Here is a 22,986-nt window from a genome sequence, read left to right on the forward strand (position 1 = left end):
CGCGGGGTCGTTACGGCCGGCCGATCCCCGGTCCCTTTCTCAGACGCCCGGCTTTCGTTCCCGGCAGACCACACCGGCCTGCGTCGTTGGCGGCCCAACGCCTCCCCGTCGCCGTGGCAACCGTGGCGCACGCGCTCTCGAGGACGCCGAGGGCGGGGCCTGAGCGGGCGCCGCCCCCGGCGCGTGCGCGCGTCACGTGGGGCGCGGACCGTCGGCAGCTGCGGCGGGACCCGGCCTGGACACTGCGCCGCCTGCAGGTACCGCGCCCGGGCCCGCGTCTCCCCGCGTCGTCCCGCGCCTCCCTCGCGGCCCTTCGCGCGGGGCCCGTCTCGTCCTCTTCAGTCCCGGCTGGCTGCCGGCCGACCCCGCGCTCGGCGCCCCCGGCCACGCCCCCGGGCCCCGGGTCCCCCATTTCCCTCAGCCCGCCTCGTCCCAGCCCGAGCCCAGCTTCCCTGCATCCCGTTCGGCTGTGGCCCTTCACTTGGCGGCCACCGGGCCTGCACCCACTGCCCCTCTGTGGGCTGCAAGTCGCCGCTGCTTTATTCTGGAATCTGCACAGGGCAGTGTGAGCAGGACTTTGTCTCTGAATAATGGGGCGGGGAGGGCAGGGCACACGCGTCCCGGGCCGCGGCCGTTGGTTCCCCCATCGCGCGCGGTGGAGAAAGAGAGAGAGAGACAGAGACAGACAGAGACAGAGAGAGAGAGACCAACCCCTCGGCTGGGCCCTGAGTTGCCCCATCTGTCAAGTGGGGGTAATGAACAGAGCATCGGGTGAGACCATGGGCAGCGGTTGTGCCCAGGGTCGCTGATGCAAGAAGGCGTGACCCCACCCAGGACGCATCTCACTCCCCATTCTGCGGGAGGGCCAAGGGTACAAGGAAGTGGGGTCACTTTTGCTTTTCTTGGAATAGAATTCACATGGCATTCATCCTTTGAGTCATTTGAAAGGTGTAGGGCTTGCTAGTGTTTAGTGCTTTTGTAATCCCAGAACGCCACTCCCAAAGGAAAGCCCAGCCCTATTAGCAGTAGCTTTCTGTTGCCCCCACTGCCCTTCAGTGATTGGGAAGACAGCTGCCCAGCGGCCACTGGTTCACTCTCCGGGCCTGGGCTGGGATGAAGGTGGGAGGCTGTCAGTGCAGTGGCCGAGGGCTGCTTGGGACCCTGTTACTCGGGCCCTCAGCAGGAGTCCTCTGTGTGGTGCAGGCTACCTGGTCAGCACCCTCCCTGCTAGGCGAACGGTCCTCCCGGCCCCCTCTGCTCTGTCCCTGGAAGGGCTGACCCACCCTGGACACCCCGTGCAGTTCCCGCTTCAGGACTCACGGCCTCCTGTGTCTGGTTTGTCCTCTGGCGGTGAGTGCTTAAGGTCCGTCCGTGGCGTGGCCCGTGTCCTGCACTCCTCTCCCTGCCGAGTGGTACTCCGTGGTGTGGGTGGACTGCATCTGCTTAGTCCTGTATTCACTGGTGCTCGTGGGGGTGTTTTCCTGCTTTGGGCTCCCTGAATAAGGCTGCTGTGAACACTATGGCCAAGGTTTCCAGCTGTCTTGGATACACACCTAGGATGGGGTTGATGCTGTTATTTTAATTCCTGCTGTATACAGGAGACATAAAGATTAGGAACTCTGGAATTTGGATAAGAATACAGATTTCTATTCCCCTGTTGTTGCCTTTGCCACGCCCACAGTGGAAGGCAAGAGAATGCAAAGTGACTTTCCCAAGTGCTGACACTAAGTTTGGGTCTTAAATTGTTCCTCCTCAGGAGTGAAATTTGAGCTTTGAGACAAAGCAATATTTGATTCTGTTTGTTAAATGGAGCATGTACCCAGAGTAGCTTGCCAGGTTCTGTGGAGGAATATTAAGGGTGTAAGAGACTTGAGCCTCACTTCGTCACAGATCTGCGGGGGGATATTTCACTTAAACCCGGAAAATAAGGCTGTGACACTCCGAGAAGGTAGTGTGGGGCTAAGGTGGGGGTTCCTGGTGTAACACGAGATGGGAGAAGTATGGAGAAGTTTGGAAATGAAGGTCTTTGCTTCCTCAGGTGTGCTGTAAAGAGCTGTGAAAGGTAGAGGCTGTGTCCACATGTGTGGAAGGATGCTCCGGTGCAGGTGCTCACCGTGGGGGGGAGGTTAGGACGTGTGGCTTGGTATCTATCCAAGTGCTCGCAGTGATCTGGGAGGAGCAGCGATGATGCCTCATGCTTGGGTCCCTGCCACCCACGTGGGAGCCTGGATGGAGCTGCTGCCTCCTGATTCTGCCTGGCATCTGGGGAGCGCATCCGTGCATGGGAGCTTGTCATATGTCAGTGTGTGGAAGGGAGCTTGCCGTGTGTGTGTGTATGGGAGCTTGCCGTGTGTGTGTGTGTGTGTGTGTGTGTGTGTGGATGGGAGCTTGCCGTGTGTGTGTGTGTGTGTGTAAGGGAGCTTGCCGTGTGTGTGTGTGTGTGTGTGTGTGTGTGGATGGGAGTGAAGGAACAGGAGAGCGGCCTTCTTTCTGCTGGCTCACTCCTCCAATGGCCACAGGGAGCCAGGAGCGCCGTCTGAGCCTCCCACACGGGCGCTGGGACCCAGGCGCTGGGGCAACCCTCCACCCTTTTTCCAGGTGTGTTTTCCAGGGAGCTGGAGCAGAAGCAGAGCAGCAGCGATCCAACTGACTCTCCAGTGTGAAAGGATGACTCTGCAAGTGGAGAGAGGCCTAGCCCCCTCCCTGCCCCTGACATTCTTTTTTATAATTTTTATTTTAATAGATTAAATGAGCGCTGGTTCTGGTCCCAGCAGCCCTGCTTCCCATCCAGCTCCCTGCATGTGGCCTGGGAAAGCAGTCGAGGACGGGCCAAAGCCATGGGACCCTGTACCCATGTAGGAGACCCAGAAGAGCTCCTGGCTCTTGGCTTTGGATTGGCTCAGCTCTGGCCATTGCGGCTGCTTGGGGAGTGAATCAATGGATGGAAGATTTTCTTCTGTATCTCTTCTCTCTGTATATAAAAATAAATAAATACTTTTTAAAAATTTATTTTAAGGGGAAAGTTAGATTTTCCATCATCTGGTTCACTCCCAGAATGGCTGCTGAGGGCCTGAGCAGGCTGGAGGCAGGAGCCAGGAACGGCATCCACGTGTCACAGGCACTGCACGGGAAGTGGGGCAGCTGAGGCTTCATCCTGGCATTTGGAAGTGTGGAACAGGATGCCTGGTGTCAAAAGCAGCAGCTCTCAACTATTAAAAAAAAATCATAAAATTGTGAGAAAAGAAATCTTAACAGAAAAAAGGGCAATGATGGGAGTGGCATTTCTCAGAGTGGAAAGCTTGACATCGTGCACCTGTCACAGGCGTTTCAGCCTTACCTGTGATCTGCGATGACACCGCTCTGTTGGAGGAGGCCAGCCGCTGGCCCTTCCTGCCGCTGGTGGTGTGGCAGTGAGAACGTGCACCTGCCTCTGCTGGGTGTGCACATTAGCCCTGCCACCTTGCAAAGTGGCTGAGGGCTTGTGGCCTGGCGTTCAGGGCACTTGCACAAACCTGTTCAGCATAGTGCTGTCGGCATCTGTGGGCCCAGAACCCCACCCCCACAAGCCCGTCAGCGACAGGGTGGCCGTGTGCATTTATGGCAGGAGGCACTGGACAGCAGTGGCCACCCCGCTGCGGATCCTTCCCAGGGAGCACTCTGCGGTACTGCGTCTCAGAGTGCATGCTTGCAGGGTCCAGCTGCAAGGAGAAAGGCGGGGGACGCCTGCTGTGCAGTCTTTGAGTTATCCGCTGGATGGAGGAGGCCCTGTGACCAGCAGACAAGGCCACAGGGCCTTCAGGGCACTGGATTTGTTTGGGAAGTAGTCCGATGGCATAGTGTGGGTAGGTTTTGTTTTTTGAAGGTTTTACACAACTTCTGTGTTTTTCTGAATCACAGGGCAATTAGTTTAGCTAGGTCCCTCACCCTCTGGAGACCTGTTCTAATTGGAGAGCCCGAGAAATGAGGTGAGTCTTTAAACTAAGGCCATGTGGATGGCGGGGGCGATGCAGTGGTGCAGGCTGGCTTGGCGAGCAGGCGGGAGATGCGCGGGCAGTGTGTGCCACTCGGGCTGCCTGGAGAACTCAGCGCCTCCCGGAGCCCGCAGTTGAGGCTGGGAGGGACCTCGGCTCTGGCCTGCTCTCCCAGGAGTCTCTGCAAACTTAGTGGCTCCAGAATACGCTTGATGGGTCCGGGCTGGGTGCGGGGGGCCTTCTGCCAAAGTCATTGGATATTATAAAATCAGTCAGTCTTGGGTCTACAAAACTAAAACTTAGCCTGTTATAGATTTATTGAACTTCAAGTGCTGCCTTGTGGTTGCCTTACTGGGTCAGACCAAAGGTTGTTTTTTTTTTTTTCACAACTGTCTCATACTTTATTTATTTATTTACTTTATTTATTTTTACTGGAAAGTCAGATCCACAGAGAGAAGGAGACGTGGAGACATAGATCCTCCATCTACTGGTTCACTGCCCAAGTGGCCGCAGTGGCCGAAGCTGAGCTCATCTGAGCTGCTTCTGGGTCTCCCACACAGGTGCAGTCCTCCATGCATTTAGGCTGTAACCCATTGCCATCTCGGGCCACACGCAGGGGACTGGATGGAAGGCGGAGCAGCTAAGACTAGAACCAGTGCTCCTGTGAGGATGCCGGCACTGCTGACGGAGGCATAGTGTGCTGTGCTACCATGCTGGCCCTGTATTGATTTATTTGAAGGCAGAATTACAAAGAGGGAGAGATGTAGAGACAGACGGATCTTCTCTCTGCTGCTTACTCCCTAAATGGCTGTGCTGAGCAAGGCTAGGCCATGCTGAAGCCAGGAGCCAGGAATTCTGTTGGGTCTCCCATGTGGGTGGGGAGCTGGCTGTGCAGTGGAGCAGCTGGGGGTCAAGCTGCCCTCGGATGGGATGTTGGTATTGCGGTGGTGGTTGGATGTGCTGTGCCACTGCGTGGGCCCCAGGCTGGCAGGACTTACATGGCTGAGATTGTTCAATTTTCAGCTTGTCCCTGTTGTCTTAAGAGCGACTGGTGAGTGCTCTGAGTATGTGTGTTCCGTCATGTTACACCAGGCCACTGTGGGCCTGTGGTTCTGCAGCTGGTCGGTTGTGTGTGTCTGCTCTCCCCGGCCGGCATCCTCCTGCTGCTGGAAAACACTGTGGCCACTGTGCCTGAGTCCTGCGACCTGCCACCCCAGCTGTCCTGCTTCTGTGTGGCTTGATTGCGTCTGTGTTCAGCCAACATGTTTCCCGATTGATGAGGGTGTGTGTGGGGAGCGGCTTTTGGGTTTTGTCTTCATGCTGCTAGCTGGAGTCGGCTGCGGGCCTGCCTGGCGTGATAGGCGCCAGCAGTGGCACGGGGCAGGGGTGGCCTTGCCCTTGGTTCTGATGCCTGTTGCCCTGTGGAAGAAACGCGTCCAAGACAGAGGGGAGTTGCTTTTGTCCCTAGCTTGGAGAAAGTTCTGATTTTGTTTTGTTCACCTTCTATATTTTTGAGGTATCATTGACAGAATTGTATACAGCTTGGTGGACAGTACAATTCAGGCACCTTGCAAAATTAACAGAAAAAATAAAATTGAAAGTATGACTATTTTGGAGCAAAATTTTTTTCCGTGGTATGTGAAAAACATGTATTCTGGAAAAGCTGTGCTTGGATTTCAAACCTGTTTTTGTGCCAAAATAAACTCATTTTTAAAATTCCATTCTCCACCAGCTTTCTGAAGTAGCTGGGTACCTGCACATTGTGAAAGAACCTGAGGCAGCCACCACACCCCTCTCCTCACATTGTCTCCTTCTGCTTGGCTGTGGGGAAAGGCTTGGCCACCTGCCCCGTCCTAGAACCTGGCCCTTGAGCCCAGCAGACAGCTGGTGGAGCAGAGAATGCTGTGCACACCTCCAGGCCACAGGGCCACAGGGCCCCCCAGCTCTTGCAGGCAGGCCCCGGTTCTCCCTGGGTGCTGTGCCAGGCCCTGGGGGCTGCTGACTGTTCTAATGATGTGGATTTCCTGTCCCAGGTGTCTGGCCACAGTTTTGTAATTTCTCCTCACATTTAGTTTGAGAAGGTTGTACTGTAGGAACGATTATTCTTTGCTTTTATTTTCCTCGTGGTGTGGGATCTGATTAGTTATGACAAAAGCCATGTGATATTTTATTTTACTTATTTTTTAAAATCTGTATTTATTTATTTTTATGGAAAGACAGATTTACAGAGAGAAGAATCTTCTGTCCACTGGTTTACTCCCCAGTGGCCACAGTGGCTGGAGCTGAGCTGATCTGAAGCCAGGAGCCAGGAGCCTCTTCCGGGTCTCCCATGCGGGTGCAGAGTCCCAAGGACTTGGGCTGTCCTTTGCTGCTTTCCCAGGCCACAAGTAAGGAGCTAGATTGGAAGTGGAGCAGCTAGGGCACAAAACTGTCCAAATGAGATGCTGGTGCCACAGGGTGGGGGATTAGCCTGTTGAGCCGTGGTGCTCATGCCTGTTTTATTTATCTGGAATGTGCAGACAGAGCCCTCCGCCCTCTGCTTCATGCCTCAAATGCTCAAGAGCCGCTAGGGTTGGACCAGGCCACGCTTGGCAGTCAGGAACATGGTTGGTGGGGACCCAGCCCCTGAGTGCTTACCATTGCCTCCCCTGGTACGCATCAACGGAAGCTGGCATCCAGGTTCAGCCAGGACCTAGAGCCTGACGCTCCATGGTGGCATGCAGGCACCCCAAGTGCCAAGTGAAAGAGACAAAGATTTTCCATCCACTGGTTGAAATGGCCACAACAGCCAAGACAAGTCCAGGCAGAAGCCGGGAGCCTGGGCACTGTGGGGTCTCCCGTGTGGCCGTCAGGGGCCCGGGAGCCTGGGCACTGTGGGGTCTCCCGTGTGGCTGTCAGGGGCCCGGGAGCCTGGACACTGTGGGGTCTCCCGTGTGGCCGTCAGGGGCCCGGGCACCTGGGCCCTCCTGCCCTGGTTTCTCAGGTGCATTAGGGAGTTGGATTGGAAGTGGAGACGCCAGAAAGTGCCAGCCTCCAAGGGGCACCCTAATTGCTGTCCCAGCTGTGTGCCCCAGGAAACAGCATTTTACCCGTAGGAAATCAAATCTGCCTCAGTGAGACAGCGCACATCTGCTGGTCACTCCCACTTGTCCACGGTGACAGGTGAGGAGGGGGCGTGGGGGGGCAGGAGCCAGCTGATGGAGGCCGTGGGGACTCAGCCAGGGAGTGCTCCAGCAGCGCGCTGGGACAGGACCCCACGTGCTCCAGCTGTTCCCGTGTTACAGGACCAGGTGTGAACCCACCTCCTCACTTTTCCCTGGAGGGAGACATTCTGACTCCATGCTGTCGGGCAGCTCAGGAGCCCCTGGCTTGGACAGTGCCTTACCATGGGGCATACAGTAGCACTCCGCCGGTGACTTCTTCCGTTTTCTGCTGTGTTTCTGTTGTGTGTATGGTTGGCTTATAATCTGGACAACACATTCAAATGTTGATTCAACAGTGGTTTCCATATTCCATGGGCCTTTTCACACAGTAGCATAATTCTGGTGTGTGTGCCATTTCCTATGGCTTAGTTTCACTTTGTTCTATAGAACTTGTTTTAGCTCAGATTACATTCCAGGGGAGTAAGTGGGAAGGAACCCGCTCCTTAGTTCGCTGCTATTGTTAGGTGTTTTCTTAGTTTTGGGGACTCCCCCCTTTGTTCAAGGGATTGAAGAGGGGCTCTGCCTGGAAGGTTTGTATTTCTCTTGATTGGCTTGCGTGCACTTTATCCCTGTGTCTGAGCAGCGCAGCTCCGTAGAGTCCAGGCCCGTCTGCTGGTGCGCCCTCCCCTGTCAGCTCCCGTTGGGAACAGTACTGCGGCTCCCTGTCTGAGCCAGCGTGGAGTGCAGGGCCCTGGAGTGTGTCCTCCACCTGGGCCTGCCCCGCGTCTGCCTCAGAGGGGCTCTTTCTCACTGCAGGCACATGGGCATCTGCCTCAGCCGGACACGATGATTTAATTCACCTGTGACACGTTAGCCTGTGTCGCAGGGAGACGCTGAGAGCCAGAGGCGGTGCTTGGCGAGTTCTCCGAGGTTGTCAGACCTCGGGGGCTGAGGCAGAAATGCAGGTGTCTGAGTCAAGGTGGTGACACAGAGAACTCAGCCTGTCGCATGTAAGAACACCATTTCTTCTGGTTTGGGATTTCTCTCTGCTAAAGGTTGTGAAAGCTGGCTTTGGTCTCAAGTGAACTGTGAGCTCCTTGAGGCCAAGGCTTGCTCATTCGCACTCTGTCTGGTGTCTGTGGCTTCTAGGTGGGTGCTATCCTGTGTATTTGCTGGTTGTGGATGAAGCGGAGACCCGTGTGCCTCCTGGCAGTGCCCTTGTTACGTGGCGGCGTTTCTGGGGCGCAGAGCATGTGCCGATTCCCTCTCTGCAATGTCTGGATTTCAGGAGAAACTTGTCCTCCTCGGAGGACAGTAACTGTTAACTTGATATGCTAAGCAATGAGATGGTGAATTGTGCTGAATATATGAGCTGCTTGCTTTTGAAGTTATTCTTGAGTGCCAAGTGGCTAACATTCCATGTCCTCTGAGGTCTTTCTTTACTCACGTGGCGCATTTTTCTTTAAAGTATGAAGCAAAGAACCTCTGTCTTCCCCCTCCTTGTAGGTTGCCATGGCGGCCGTTGACAGCTTCTACCTCCTGTACAGGGAAATTGCCAGGTCTTGTAACTGCTATATGGAAGCCCTAGCCCTGGTTGGGGCCTGGTACACGGCCAGGAAGAGCATCACCGTCATCTGTGACTTCTACAGCCTGATCCGGCTGCATTTCATCCCTCGACTGGGGAGCAGAGCAGACCTCAGCAAGCAGTACGGAAGATGGGCTGTCATCAGCGGTAACGTAACTGAAAATCAGAATGATCTTTCCTCTTGAAATGGTGTTTTCAGTTGGGTGCCTTGCCCGAGGAGCTGGTGGATTTAGTCGGGTGGTGTTTCCTGAAGCGTGCTGTTCGAGGGGGTGTCCACAAGCCTTGCTGCCCTCTGCCGAGGAAGCACCGCCTCCTGCTGTCTGTCCTGACTCCGGCTGCTCCTGATGCCAGAACACTCCAGCTGCTTTCCTGCCCCCTTCCTGGCCTTTTCCAAAATTATTCTTAGAAACTGCCACCATGTTCAGAAATGCCTCACCTTTTTTTAAAAAAGGGATTTATTTATTTTTCTTGGACAGGCAGAGAGGAGAAACAGAGAGAGAATGATCTTCCATCCACTGGTTCACTCCCCAAATGGCTATAGTGGCCAGAGCTGAGCTAATCCAAAGCCAGAAGTCAGGAGCCTCTTCCCACATCTTTCTTGTGGCTGCAGGGTCCCAGAGCTTTGGGCCATCCTCTGCTGCTTTCCCAGGCCATAAGCAGGGAGCTGGATGGGAAGTGGAGTAGCCAGGACAAAACTGGTGCCTATATGGTAGCTGGTGGTTCCAGGTGAAAGATTAGCCAATTGAATTTTTGCACTACCCTTGAATTTTATTTTAATTTATTCTTCTTCAAAAAAGCACCTCTTGGCACTCATTGAATCCAGATAGGCTTTTGAAGACACCTTCTTGTTGTGTCTCATAATTAATTTGGTAACTAGAAAATGACCCCCCGACCTTGCGTGTTGTTCCCTGCTTGAGTGCCCCTGACGGAGCCCTGAGGGGAGTGTCTGGTAAACCTGACAACAGGTACTTATGGTTCCACGTAGAGGTGACGCTGTGGGACCAATGCGCTCCCTTTCCGGGCCGGCCTTGCAGGTGCAACAGATGGCATTGGGAAAGCCTATGCCGAAGAGCTGGCAAGCCGCGGACTCAACATCATCCTCATTAGCCGCTGTGAGGAAAAGCTGCAGGCTGTGGCTAAAGACATAGCTGACACCTACAAGGTAGAGACGGATGTGATAGTCGCCGACTTCAGCAGCGGCCGAGAGATCTATGTGCCCATTCGTGAAGCCCTGGAAGACAAAGACATTGGCATCTTGGTAAACAACGTGGGTGTGTCCTATCCCTACCCGCAGTATTTCACGCAGGTCTCAGAGGACAAGCTCTGGGACATCATAAACGTGAACATCGCCGCCGCGAGCCTGATGGTCCGCATGGTGCTGCCGGGGATGGTGGAGAGGAAGAGAGGCGCCATCGTCACCATCTCGTCTGGCTCCTGCTGCAAACCCACTCCCCAGTTGGCTGCGTACTCTGCTTCGAAGGTCAGGCATCCCCCGAAATGGACACTCAGCCAGCAGGGCATCTGTTAGCACTGCTGGGGCAGAGCACGGGGCCCCTGGTCACGGCATCTGTTGGCCCAGCGTGGGTTGGGTCAAAGTCATGGAGCCCCTGGTCACAGCACGAGTTGGTTGTAAGTGTGTCTGTCTGTCTTCTGAATTTCAAGTTTTCCTAAATGAAGAGCCTTTTCCTCTACTCTGTTCTAACAGGCTTACCTCGACCACTTGAGCAGAGCGCTGCAGTATGAATACGCTTCCAAAGGCATCTTCGTGCAGAGCCTCATCCCGTTCTATGTAGCCACCAACATGACTGCACCCAGCAGCTTTCTGCACAAGTGCCCATGGCTGGTGCCTTCGCCAAAAGTATACGCACATCATGCTGTCTCTACCCTTGGAATTTCCAAAAGGACCACAGGATACTGGTCCCATTCTATTCAGGTAGCAGTGTGCCTCCAGTTCTCTTAAATAGATCATGCATTCTAAACCTTGTCCATGACACAGGACATGTGGCTGAAGCCAGAAGTGCAAAGATGAACATGGCAAAGTTTACGTAATAATTTCGGTGAAGGTATTAAGAACTTTGACAAGTCAGCCTAGCAGGAGAAAAGACTGAGACGTTTGTTTCACTCACCTTCCCCCGGCCTGCTAACCCTCTGCAGCCTACGCGGAGGCTCCCACACACAGGCTCAAGTGTGGCTACTCTCCTGCAGTTTCTGGTAGCCAGGGACTTGGCCTTCCCTTCCAGTAACTGGTGTTAGCTGAAGGGATTGAGGAGGCAGTCCCTTGGGCTTATTTATCCAGTCCTGGAGGACTCGCTTCCTCTCTCCTCCTCTGTTAGGCCCTGTCTGCTCAGGGCCGGCACGGATTGCCTGAGCTCAGTCAGAAGCCCGGTCAGGGGCTTTCGTTACTGAGTGAGGTGCCCTGCATGGCCAGACTGTGCTTGGCAAGAGTGTGCCCACAGTATTGCTCAGCGCACAAAACCATTGTGCTGTGTGCGGGATCAGGAGATCTGTTGGAGAGGGCAGGGTTCCCCCCTCCAGCCGAGTCCGTCTCTGGAGTGGCTGCTTCCTGCTGTGGGCACGTGCCGTGCGTTGCACTGGGTGAAACAGCCTCAGCCTCTGCTCGTCACAGATACCTGCGCACCCACCCCCAGCGAGGCAGCCAGATGTGTTTCTGGATGTTGCCTTATGTCCCCTGGTAGAGACCCCTGGAACCAGGGCACAGAGCAGCATCAGCAGAATCCCCTCCTGGTTCCCTGAGCCCCTCATCTCAACTCAAGACATTTCCAAGATCCTAGCATTGGATTCTCTGAACTGCTCCATCTGGCCCTCAGACCCTGTTGTTCTCGCACAGGACTTGGTGTGTACATCTCTGCATCCCACCTGCTTTATTGCTCAAGTGGATTTGTGGTTCTCGAACAGTGCATATACTGTTCATGTCACATTAGGATGGAATCTTGTTACTTGTGCAGGTCTATCCAGCCTCTTAAGAAAGGGGGTGGAGGAGTGGGGATTGTGTTTCTGTTTTCCAGGGCCTCCAGGATAGACGTGTGTGGGGACACAGTCCCCAGTAACCCTTCACAGGGTTGTGGTCCACTGGGGATGCAGCCCCCAGTCACCCCTTCACGGGTTGTGGTCCACTGGGGACGCAGCCCCCAGTCACCCCTTCACGGGTTGTGGTCCACTGGTCTGTGGACCTGCTCCTTCTGGGTCGATGATTTGAGGTTCTAACTGTGCTGTCTTTCTCTTTGTTTCTAGTTTCTTTTTGCACAGTACATGCCTGAGTGGCTGTGGGTGTGGGGAGCAAACCTTCTCAACCGTTCGTTGCGCAAGGAGGCCTTATCGTGCAGAGCCTGAACCGGGTCAGCCGAGAGCGTAGCCGTTCAGGGTAGCCTGCAGTCTTCCGCCGTTGGGAACACCGACACTTCATTTACGCTGCGTGCTTCTTTGATTGCTGATTGTCTAGTGTAGGAGAGTCGTCATTTGCAAAGCAGACATAATGCTGCCGAGTGCTGTGACAGCCCCTCTGCGGTGCTGCGGCCTTGGGCTTCTGGGGTCTCAGCACCAGCACAGGACACCTGCACTTCCAGGCTGCTCCAGGAGCTGTGGCAGTCAGAGACTGGAATGTTACATGATGTGTCAGCTCTTAAAATTCTTTGTGCTGGCTGTTAAGGGAAACAACCTACCTTCCCTTTCCAGATGACTTACAGTATTGGGTCTCAAATATTCATCAGGAAAAACAATTGAGAAGTGTTTTGTGACTGAAATTGCTGGTGTTATTAGCAGTAGACGTCTGTATGTGTGCTGTTGTGTAGCCCCAGCTGTTGTCCTGTATGTGAAAGCTCAGCTCTTGCACAGAGGCTTCGGCAGAGAACCCTGTGTGGATGTGTTGCCGGAGTGCCTCGGGCTGTGGTCACTCCACAGAGGCGCCTGGAGGAAGCTGAACTCGGAGCCTTACGCGGCGTTCCAGAATTGGACCGTTCTAGTAAATGAGGCTGCCCAGCTCTGGGCCTTGGCTCTGCCATGTGTGCCACTTCCTCTACTATGTCTTTGTGTTTTCTAATGTATGGAATAAATTCATTTCTAGATGTAGCTATGGGTGACCCTCAGCCATCTTTGGATTTGGAAGATAATTATGGTGAAGCAGTGGTTCCTCAGCCTGTGAGCCACTGTGTAAGTGAAATTTATCCTTAGAGCTCTTTATGTAACATTAGTCTGTTCCACCAGCATTACTGATATAAACATCTGGTATTTGAGGAATGGTAGTTATGGACAAATTATGTGTGTGATGTGTAGCTGTTGAACTAAGTTAGCAGCTCATTCTTGGTTCCTGCAGTGAGATTCTGTGCCGTGGCGTGTGTTTACTGGCTTGGGTTGGCACTGAAGCCTACTGTGAAATGTCTTTAATTTTGCTCCTACAAATGCAGCTGTTCTGGAGGACCACATGCCTCGTGCTTTAAAATCTGTAAGTCACTGCATCGATCGGACTGTGTGTCATTAGAATCCAGAGCCTAGGAGTGTGACGTGGGTGAAGCACTACTGCATGGGCTCAGAGTCGGACTTGTGTGGAACTGTCTCCCGTGCGGTGATGGCCCGCTGCAACAGACCCGCTCTGAGAGGCACACTTGGTTGTTGAGCACACGGTCCTGCCTGTGACATTGCCCCGTGCTATTCCAGCTGAGATTGGTTAAATTCCACAGTTCTACTCTGAGATCCTGACTTCAAAATCTAAGATGTGCAAAACTACACACTGGGGATATTACATCAAACCAAAGGTTTTGTGGAATTAGTTTGGAATCCTCTTAATTTCATGTCATGTTGATCTGAGCTTTAGTTGATGTGTAATAAATAGCAACTTATGTGAAAGCATTGTCAGATTATCACGTGTACAGTTGTGTCTGACACTTAGGTAAGGGCTCGCTGCTGTGTGATGACACCCAGCCGACCCACTCGTCAGCCACGGGTCGCCCTCTCCTGGGCCTGGGCGAGTGTGCTGAGTGTCGTGGCGCTGGCGGAAAGCTGTCAGCGCCTTAGTGCAGGATCGGACCAAGAGTTTCCATAGGGCTCTCAGTTTTCATTAAATACCTCTGCTCCCAGCTCCTTTGGGAGTTCATTGGACCACTGTGGATGGAGTTGCTTAATAAAATGTAGGAAATAAGACCCTCTGAAACTTAATCTTTGAATTCAAAGTTTAATACTAAAAACGGTTGCTTCTGTCTCCTCTGGAAGAGACTTTGGTCCAAATGTAAGTTACATTTTTCCCCCTGTAGAAATGCTCACAAAAATTTAACCTGTGAGCACATGGGATCCATATCATTAAAGCTGATGTTTCCATCACAATATTGTATGTCACAGTGTGCTTGTGAACCTGTGGAAGCAACTAAGTTGATTTCCTGGTGTCATTCCCCGTAGATTCAGTAAAATGAGCACTTCTTGGGTCACTGCATTTGCTGTGTGAAGACTGTTGATATTGCTGTGAGCCATTTAATTGAGTGGAGAGGGGAGCAGAAAGCTGGGTTGTAGGGGATTCTAGAAAGAGTGTGAGGAGAGACTAGCAATGCTTCCAGGAATCTCTTTGTCTTCCTGTGAGGACGTAAGATCATGGTTGGGAACCAGAGGGTTAGTTGGTGTGTCCTCTGAGCCCAGCTGCACACAGTCCCTGCCTCCGAGTGTTTCAGTTAGGGACTGTGCGGCTTTGCAGTGGTGTGAAAGCACGCTTGATAGAAACTGTGCACGGAGGTTTTATCTTTCCTGTTCCCAGGCTAAGCATGTTCAGCAGAACCCTCACCCAGGGCATGAGTGTGTCTGCTGCAGATTGGCTCTAGGACACACCCACCTTGGGGCCTGACGGCTTTCCTATAAAATGTAGGGGGATTTGCTTATAACTTAAGCACATCCACCTGAAGACTTTTTTTTTTTTTAAAGATTTTCATTTTTATTTGAAAGGCAGATTTTACAAAGAGAGCAGAGAGCTCTTCCATTCACTGGTTTACTCCTCAGCTGCAGCATCTGGAGATGAGCCAGTCCACACCCAGGAGCTTCCTTTGGGCCTCCCACCTGGGTGCAGGGTCCCAAGGACTTGAGCCATCCTCTGCTGCTTTCTCAGGACACAAGCAGGGAGCTAGATGGGAAATGGAGCAGCTGGGACACAAACAATGCCAGTGTTTGCAGTGAGAGGATTAGTCTGATATGCTACTATGCTAGCCAGCACCTCTACAACTTTGACATCCTTTCCATATTACTTGTAATACCTTACACAATGTAAATATTCTATAAATCACTATTATTTTCTATTGCTTAGAGAATAATGACAAGGGGAAAGAAAGACTGTACTTCCTGTTCGGTACAAATGGGGTTTCTGCCGAGTGTTTTCAGCCTGCGGCTGCTTGAGGCCGAGGACACAGAGGCCCCAGGGACGAGCTGCCCAGCTGGAGGCACCGGGAGGGCTCCTAGCACCTGCCAGGTGGGTTAGGGCGACCCAAGCATCACCAGGAAAGTTCCCACGCACAGGTAGTAACTGCATAGTCCATCCAGGAGCACCTGCTGGGGCTTGAAGTTAGGCTTTCTTCTCATTTCTTAAAAATTTGCACTTGTTTAATGTTTAGAAAGTCAAGCAAAAGATAGTCCTGAATGCAAGAGAAGTATTTCATGCAGTTCCTATGGTGGGGTTGAGAGGAAAGCATATGTAAACGGAATGCACCCTTCCCCTGCCGGATGAAGATGTCCTCTGCCTGCCCCAGGGCTAAGGATACATGCAAAAAGCACCAATGCAGCACTTGGGAGCAGGGCCAGTCTCAGGCGCTGGCAGGAGGAGGCCCAGCAGCGGCAAAGGCTGGACTCAGCTCTGCCACTAGCTCAGCAAGGTGGGGGAGTCTGGGAGCTGGCCCAGCTGTTGCAGCAGCCATTCTTGGAGGAGGTGCAGGTCACACTGCCGCTAATGGTGGACACAGGCTGAGCTTGGGATGCGCCTGGAAAAAGGCGACCTACAGGAGCCGTTACTGCCTTGCAGGTGCAGAACCAGGGGTGCAGAAGGAGTTGAGAACTCAGGGTGATAAGGCAATTCGCAGGTCATCTGCTGTGTTTAGCGTGATTAACGTAACCCTTAAGTTACAAGCAGAAGAACTAAATAGTCCTTTGAAGATTTGAAAATTACAAAGCTCAAATTCACGGAGATCCAAGTTTTGGGAGGGACTTCATTTAAGGAATTACACAAGTAACTAAGGTATTAGTATCCCTAACTGGGCTGACAAAGCTGAGATACAGCGGCTTCTCAGCTCGGATCCGTTTCTTCGGAAAGGGTCCACACTGCGCGCTCCGGGCCCCCGACACGCAGATGGGCTCCGACTAGAGCCCCGGATGGGGGCCCAGAGCCCTCGGCCCACCAAGCCCGCCGCCCCTGTGCCCATCACGGCCCTCGCCCCGCCGCCCCCTTGGACCTCCACGGCCCAAGGCCCGCCGCGCCCTCGGCCCGCCCCGCGCGTTCCCCGCCCAAGGCCGCAAATGTCGCGAGACCTCGGGCCGTCCTCCCGGCCCCGGCTCGCGGCCCTCGCGGCGTCCGGAGCGCGCACGCAAGCCCCGGGCGCGCGGGGCACGCAGGGCGCGCAGGGCACGCCGGGCCGGCGGGGCTCGGGGTGCGCGGTGTCGCGAGAGTTGGAGGTAAACAGCCCCGAATGGAGCGCCGAGGCGTGCTGGCCGCGGCGGCGCCGTGTCCCCGGGCTTGAGGCGGCCCCAGGTAGGTTGGGGTCCGCGCGCTCGGCCGGGCCGCTCCCCAGGTCCCTCCGCACGGGGCCCGCGGCGGACAAGGCCGGCGCCCCGCGACCCCTGCGAGTCGCCGTGCGGGGTGGGGAGCCGCGCGGGCCGCGGCCTCCCGCACGGGTCTGCGGCAGCCGGGGAGGACCGCAGCCTGCGCTGCCCGCACAGCTGGTCTGCTTAAAATAATAATAACCGTCATGGTGCTGTGGCAGGCCGCGCAGGTGGGACCCCCGGGGGTGGCTGCCCGAGCCAGAGCGCTGTCGACCCGGCGGAGCTCGCCCGCAGCGCCGAGTTCCATCCCCGTTATTATTATTGTTATTTATTACTTGAGAGAGTGACAGGGAGGCCCCAGCCGCCGCGTGCCTCCCCCACATGCCCGCTGCCACCGCCACCAGGCCAGCAGTGCAGCTGTCGCCCGTGGGTGCCCCGTGCGGTGTGCCAGGCGGGAGCCCAGGGCTGGAATCTGGGGGAACGTGGCGCTTCCCTGTATTTCGGGGAGACCCCTAACAACCCCAGTTTGTTAGGAACGCCGAGGGGCTTGGGGCTGGGTCTTGCTTGGAGTGTGCAGCCAAGGCAGGGGCTTAAACAGGAACAGCATCTCCCCCATCCCTAGTTTTTTCTTTTCAGACTCCCACACCTTCCCCGCTTAAAAATATATATATATATATAGTTGGTGGAGGTGAATTTACACACTCGCGAGGTGTGTGTTGTAAGTGAAGTGTCTACCAGTTTCTCACGTGTTGGGCAGTCATGACCACCAAGTCACTGAACGTTTCCGTGGCCCCGGGAAGGCAACCCCGGTCGCAGACACGTATGGACTGGTGTGCGCACTGTCTTTCCTGAGTATTTACCAGTCCTGCGGTAACTGGTCCTTCAGGCTCTGTTTTTCCAGCGCTCACCTGCATCGTGGCGTGAGTCTCCTCCTGTAGGCAGTGTGCGTGGTCTGGATATACCGCGCTTTAGGACGCTTTGCTGAGAGCGTCAGGTGCTATGTGGTGTGAAGTCGGTGCAAGAAGGGCTGTTTGTTGGGAGTGGGCACTGGCCCCTGCCCCCCCCACCTCCGTTGCCCCCAGGTGCCCCTTTCAATCTGAGTGAGGTCCTGGTGTGCACTCAAGAGGGAGCAGGGGTCCTGGAGGTGCTGGGAGCCAGGTGGTGCTTTCCTTGCTGCGCGTTTTTATTTAAAAGCAATTTTTAAATTTGTATTTGAAAGTGATGTTGGAGAGGAAAAGGCAGAGAGAGTGAGCGCGCGAGAGGGTGCAGCCACTGGTTCCTTCCCCAAATGGCTGCAGTAGCCAAGACGGGGCCAGGTGGAAGTCAGAAGCTTCATCTGAGTCTCCGCGTGGGTGCAAGGGCCCGAGCGCTTGGGCCATCCCCTGCTGCTCGCCCAGGTGTGTCAGCAGGCGGCTGGATGGGACGAGCAGCGGGACTTGAACTGGCGCCACTCCGGTTGGTGTGTTTAGCATATTGGCTTTGCCCTGGTGCCAGACGCTGATTGCACTCATTGGAAGATCAGACAGCTTCAGCCCCTGCTGACGTGACTGCGGAGGGCTGGTGTGGAATCTGATATGTGGGCGAGGACTGAAGACCCTGCGGCTGCTTGTAGTGTTTGGCCTGTGGCCGAGTAAGGTGGTCCTGGAGGTGGGCTGCGGCTCCTCCCTGCCCTGTCGGTTTTCACGCGTGTGGAGAACCAGCAGCTGACTCGTTCTTCACCTGGCCCGTGTCCTTCTGCTGAAGCAGATGGACTTCAGTGAGTGACGACAGTGGGAAGTTGCAAGGGCCCCACGCCCGGCCCGCCAGCGCCACGGTGAGAGGCCGGAATGGCCGAGAGCAAAAGGTGAAGCCGCGGGCGGTGACAGACGCGTAGGCCAAGGTTCTCACTGTTGACACATTGGGCTGGACGCCTGATGGGCAGAATGTGCCAGAAGAAGCGGTTCGGTTAGGTTTAAGAATACACCTTTATTTTAAGATGATGTGTCCTGGCATTGCTTAATTGTTAGCCTATTAAACAATGATGACCCAGCCAAGTCTGCAGTTAGTTTGGAGGTGGTAGTTTCCAGTCAGCTTTGAATCGCGCTCTAAATGCAATTCAGTATTCGGAGTTATTTTGGGAACTTGGTTTATTAAAAAGCAAGGCAGAGCTACATAATTAGATGATTATTGGGTGATACAAGTCATTTCCTTTCATCTTAGGTTCTTTAATTACTTTCAAAAAATTATTTCAAATATGTTGTATACCTGTAAGTATAATCTCCATGGTCCGTCAGGGGTGTGGGCAGTGTGGGCCGTCGGCGGACCCGCTTCCGGGTGCCGCAGGAGAGCCTTCCTCTGCTCGTCTCCCTCTTATCCACGCCCGTCACCGCTTGTCATTGAAACTGATTGCACGTGTGTTCAGGCTGTAATCGCGTTTGCAGAGAATCCGTCCGTTTTTCAGGGTGTGCCTTTGTGTGAGAAGGTCACCAGGGCTCTGTGAATGCCCCGAGCACACCATGGGCCCCTCGGAATGCACAGCCGGGTCTCCGCTCTGCTCTGCAGAGGCCGGGCCCTTGAAACTCCATCATGTGTTGGAATGAAATTAAAGCCAATATGTCAGAAAAGTGACTTTTTAATCTTTCAGTGTATTTTTAGAAGATTTATTAAAATGCTTGTATATGTTTTGTCCAACTGTAAAATAACATTTCTGTTTGTAAAAATATAAACAAATTAGGCTGAAGCAGAAAATGTTATGTACGCACACTGATGAAAGGTGGAGCCACAGTTCATTACTATTTGATGTCTTTCAGTGTGACTTTTCCTGTACATATTTTAAAAAATCCGGACCTGAGTCCTGTGTGTAAACTGTTCCACTCAGCTTCTTGTCATTATTTTCCCACATTTGGGTTGTTGCTGTAAGAGGTCGCCACAGAGAGAGGCAGAAACCAACACGTAGTACTTGCTTTACTGTTCTGGGGTCAGAAGTCCAGGCTGGGTTTCGCTGGGCCCCATGGCGGTGCGGGCAGGGCTTGCTCCTGGGAGGCCCTGCGGAGGCCCCGCTTCCATCCGTTCTCAGCTGCCAGAGGCCACCTGCATGCCCAGACTTGGCCTCCTGCTTTCCTGCCCACGTCTGGCCACTCTCTGGCCACCCTCTGGCCCTGACCCTCTGGGTGGCAGCGGAGGCTCAGGTCCACAGTTAGCCACAGCCCAGAGCACTGTGACCTTGTCAGGTGCCCAGTGTTGGTTCTGGGCGTGAGGATTGGGATGGATGTCTCTGGCCTCTGGAGGAGCCTCCTTTGCCTTGGCCCTGTGGCATTCCCTTGTGGGATGTGTTATGGTTCCTGGGTCAGTCTGCTGTTTGTACCTTAGTTGTCCAGTTTCTCTGTTATGAGCCTGCAGGACACTCCTGGGGTGTCCATCACCCTGAGGTTCCGAGGGAGGCCTCAGAGGGCAGGATTCCATGGCCTGAGGCACCTGACCCCGGGCCAGGCAGCTGCCTCTGACTGACCCGGCCCGCAGGCATGGGCTTAGCATCTCGGGCTGCTGCATTTTCTCGTCTGAAAATGAGAGCAGACAGATTATTGTGAGGATTCAATGAGTTGGTACTTGCAAATGACTTTAGAAACATGTCTGCCCAAAACTAACACCGAAGGAGTTCCTGAATTTATTAGGCCCATTTTTTTAATGTTCATTTAAAAAGTTCAACCTTTTGAAAAAGGATTAATTATTTTGTTTATTATTTTTAAAATTATTTTATGGTACAGTTCCATAGGCCTTGGGATTTCCCTTGGCTCCACTCCTAGTCCCCTCGCCCCCCACCGAGTTCCCCTATATCGTTACTGTAGTATAGCTCATGCAGTCATATGTCCATCATTGCGGGCATCGTTGGTCTGGAAGTAGAGGTGCACACTGCATTGTATCCTCACATCTGGATATGATAGTCTCCATTACACAGTTACTACACATCCCCTTAAGTGAAAAGCCACAATACAAAATCAACAACAGGAAGAAAAATAGAAATTTGTAATGCCACGAATTTCTCAAGAGGTTTTGATAGTTCAGCAGTCCTGAATTGCTGTCAGTCCCACCGCTCCAATTGCAAAGAGATCTCTCCAGAGTCCAGTGGCTGCTGTGGTCCGCTGTAGAGTCTCCATCTGAAAATGATGAATTCTTGAAAGGTGGCGTGACAGGAGTAAGAGATCTTCTGTCTGCTGGTTCATTCCCCAAGTGGTTGTCCTGGCCAGTGGTGGTCTCCCACGTGGCGCAGGGGCCTGAGGACGTGGTCATCCTCCACTGCTTTCCCAGGCGTGTGAGGGAGCTACCTCCACATCAGTCCCGTGTCCATTCTCAGCAGTTCCAGTACAGATCGGCAGATTGCCAACTTACATGATTCTAGGAGCTTTAAGAAGCACTTACCCGTGACTTGTGGGAATACTTGTTTTACTAGATTTGCTGAATTCTTCAACATGATTTGCATTCTGTATTGGGTTTTCAATTTTTTTTCTGCCAAAATGTTGGTAGTTTTTATTATATAAATCATAGAAAACAGGTAACGTCTAGTAGAAATTTACAATGAACCTTTTCAAGAAATATTTCAGGGGCCGATACTGTGGCTGGATGGGTTAAGCTGCTACCTCTGCCGGTGGGGACCCACATGGGTGCTGGTTTTAGTCCTGGCTGGCCCACTTTCTGTCCAGCTTTCCGCTGACACACCTGCAGGCAGTTCCCTGGTACCCAGCTTGGGGACTGGAGTTGAACTCCAGGCTCTTGACTGTGACCTGGTGCAGGCAGCCATTGGGAAGTGAACTAGTAAATGGAAGATCTTTTTTTTCTTCCATTTTCCCTCCCTCAAGTTTGCTTTTTAAAGTTAAAAACAAAATTCTGTGAGATGTGGGTGAGCCGTTGGGTCTGTGTTTTGTCCCCTTGGAGATCAGACATTTTAAAAGACGCGTGCAGACTTTCTTGTCTTGCCAATATTCCCCAAGCAGTATAGCATGGTAAGTATTTACATAACATTTTGATTATGTTAGATATTATAAGGTGGCCATGATTGACAGCCGGGGTGCCATAGGAAGCCTGCAGTCATTTGGTCTGGTCTGCCAAGGCAGCCACAGATGGATGAAATCCAGTCCACCCATAGCAAGCTAGTTTTAAGTTGATAACTTATTATGGCCCGTGAGTGATGCTATGCATATCCAGGAAGAAGCTTCCCCATGCCTGATGTGTGGCATGCAGGAGGGTGTGCCTAGGTCATGTGCAAATACCAACCACAGACTTGAGCTTTTGGGGGTGATGAGGCTTGGAAGGGGTCCCCTGGGGGGTGCCTCCACTCACCAGGGTGCCCACCTCTTTGATACCTGTAAGAGCTGCTGAGTGTGAAGTTATTGTGCAGGCTGCCCACCTTGATTTAGATCACCTTACAACTTGATTCAAGCTGTGCACGTTTGGCAGGGCGTCCGCTCGGCCAGCTGGGCCCGCTCCTGTCCCCAGCTGGGCCAGCCCCTGTCCTGCAGCTGCCAGCTTGGTGATCTGGCAAAGGTTCTTCCTGTCAAGTTGCTGTTTTCTCATCTAAATGCAAATTTTATCTAGAGGCATTATAAGGCTATATAAATATCTCATTCTTCTTTGGCAGTTATTTTCTTTTTTAAAACTCTATCTGAAAAGTAGAATGACCGAGGAAAGGCAGAGAGAGATCGATCTGTACACTAGTTCACACTCCAAGTGCCACAACAGTTGAGGCTGGGCAGGCTGGAGCCGGGCACTCTGCCTCCATCTCTAGTGTGGGTGTGAGAAACGCAAGCACCCGGCTGCCAGCTGCTGTGTCCCGTGGGGTGGCTCAGCAGGGGGTTGGGTTGGAGCAGAGGTGGGCCCCAGCTCCCCGCCCTTACTGTGGGGTGCTGGCATCCCAAGCAGTGGCTCAGCCTGTGGTACCAGGAACCCCACTCCTTTCTTTGAAGCTTGCTTAGCTGTGTCTTTGGGGCTCCCATTTCCTCTCTGACTGAGTGGGTTAGGGCGCTTCCTTTGCTGGCACAATCTTGATTGCCCTGGTTTGCCAGTGAGAGCCTCTCCACCTTCTGTGCTGCCGTGACGTGTTCCTGTTGTGTGCCACTTCGTCACCACAGGGCATGGACAGGTGTTCCCTACCCGTCTTGTCCATGCCCTGCCCGGCCTGGAATTAGCTCTTTGTCCAGGGAGCCTGTCTCCCGAGGAAGGGCCCCTCAGCAGACCCCTTGCTGTTGGGGTGTCACTGTGGCTGTATCCTTTGGGCAGATAGGAAGAGAGAGAGAGAATAGATGTGTGTTTGTACACTGACTTGGGTGTATCTCTGTACATCTGGCTGTTGACAGCCTGGAGGTCACTCCTGCACTTCACACTGAGGCTGATACTAGTCAGCTTTCCCTTTTCGTGTATATGCTCCGTAAGAGGAAGCTGCCTCCTGTTATCTGAAAAGTACTTATTATTGGATCAAATCAATTTTGTCTTTTTTTAAAAATTTTTTGGAAAGTCAGATCAGATTTATAGAGAGAAGGAGAGACAGAAAGATCTTCCATCCATTTGTTCACTCCCCAAG

The 22,986-nt window shown here is 53.4% G+C and overlaps 2 protein-coding genes across 3 annotated transcripts in view; both read left to right on the forward strand.

Annotated features, from left to right (window-relative positions):
* Window positions 1-215: 215 nt before the first annotated feature.
* Window positions 216-14,137, forward strand: HSDL1 (hydroxysteroid dehydrogenase like 1). Its single transcript, XM_040982299.1, has 5 exons — window positions 216-257; window positions 8,621-8,846; window positions 9,734-10,179; window positions 10,405-10,632; window positions 11,952-14,137. Exons 2-5 carry the CDS (start codon window positions 8,627-8,629, stop codon window positions 12,048-12,050), a joined length of 993 nt encoding a protein of 330 aa, XP_040838233.1. The 5' UTR covers window positions 216-257; window positions 8,621-8,626; the 3' UTR covers window positions 12,051-14,137.
* A 2,204-nt stretch (window positions 14,138-16,341) lies between these two features.
* Window positions 16,342-22,986, forward strand: part of MBTPS1 (membrane bound transcription factor peptidase, site 1) — a 51,926-nt gene continuing 45,281 nt past the window's right edge. For both annotated transcript variants that reach the window (XM_040982301.1, XM_040982300.1), the window contains exon 1: window positions 16,342-16,425. The gene's annotated coding sequence lies outside the window, so the exon portion shown is untranslated. The remainder of the gene's footprint in view (window positions 16,426-22,986) is intronic.

The sequence above is a fragment of the Ochotona curzoniae genome, unplaced genomic scaffold (assembly GCF_017591425.1).
Source record: "Ochotona curzoniae isolate NIBS_2020 unplaced genomic scaffold, NIBS_Ocur_1.0 contig_3622, whole genome shotgun sequence".
NCBI lineage: Eukaryota > Metazoa > Chordata > Mammalia > Lagomorpha > Ochotonidae > Ochotona > Ochotona curzoniae.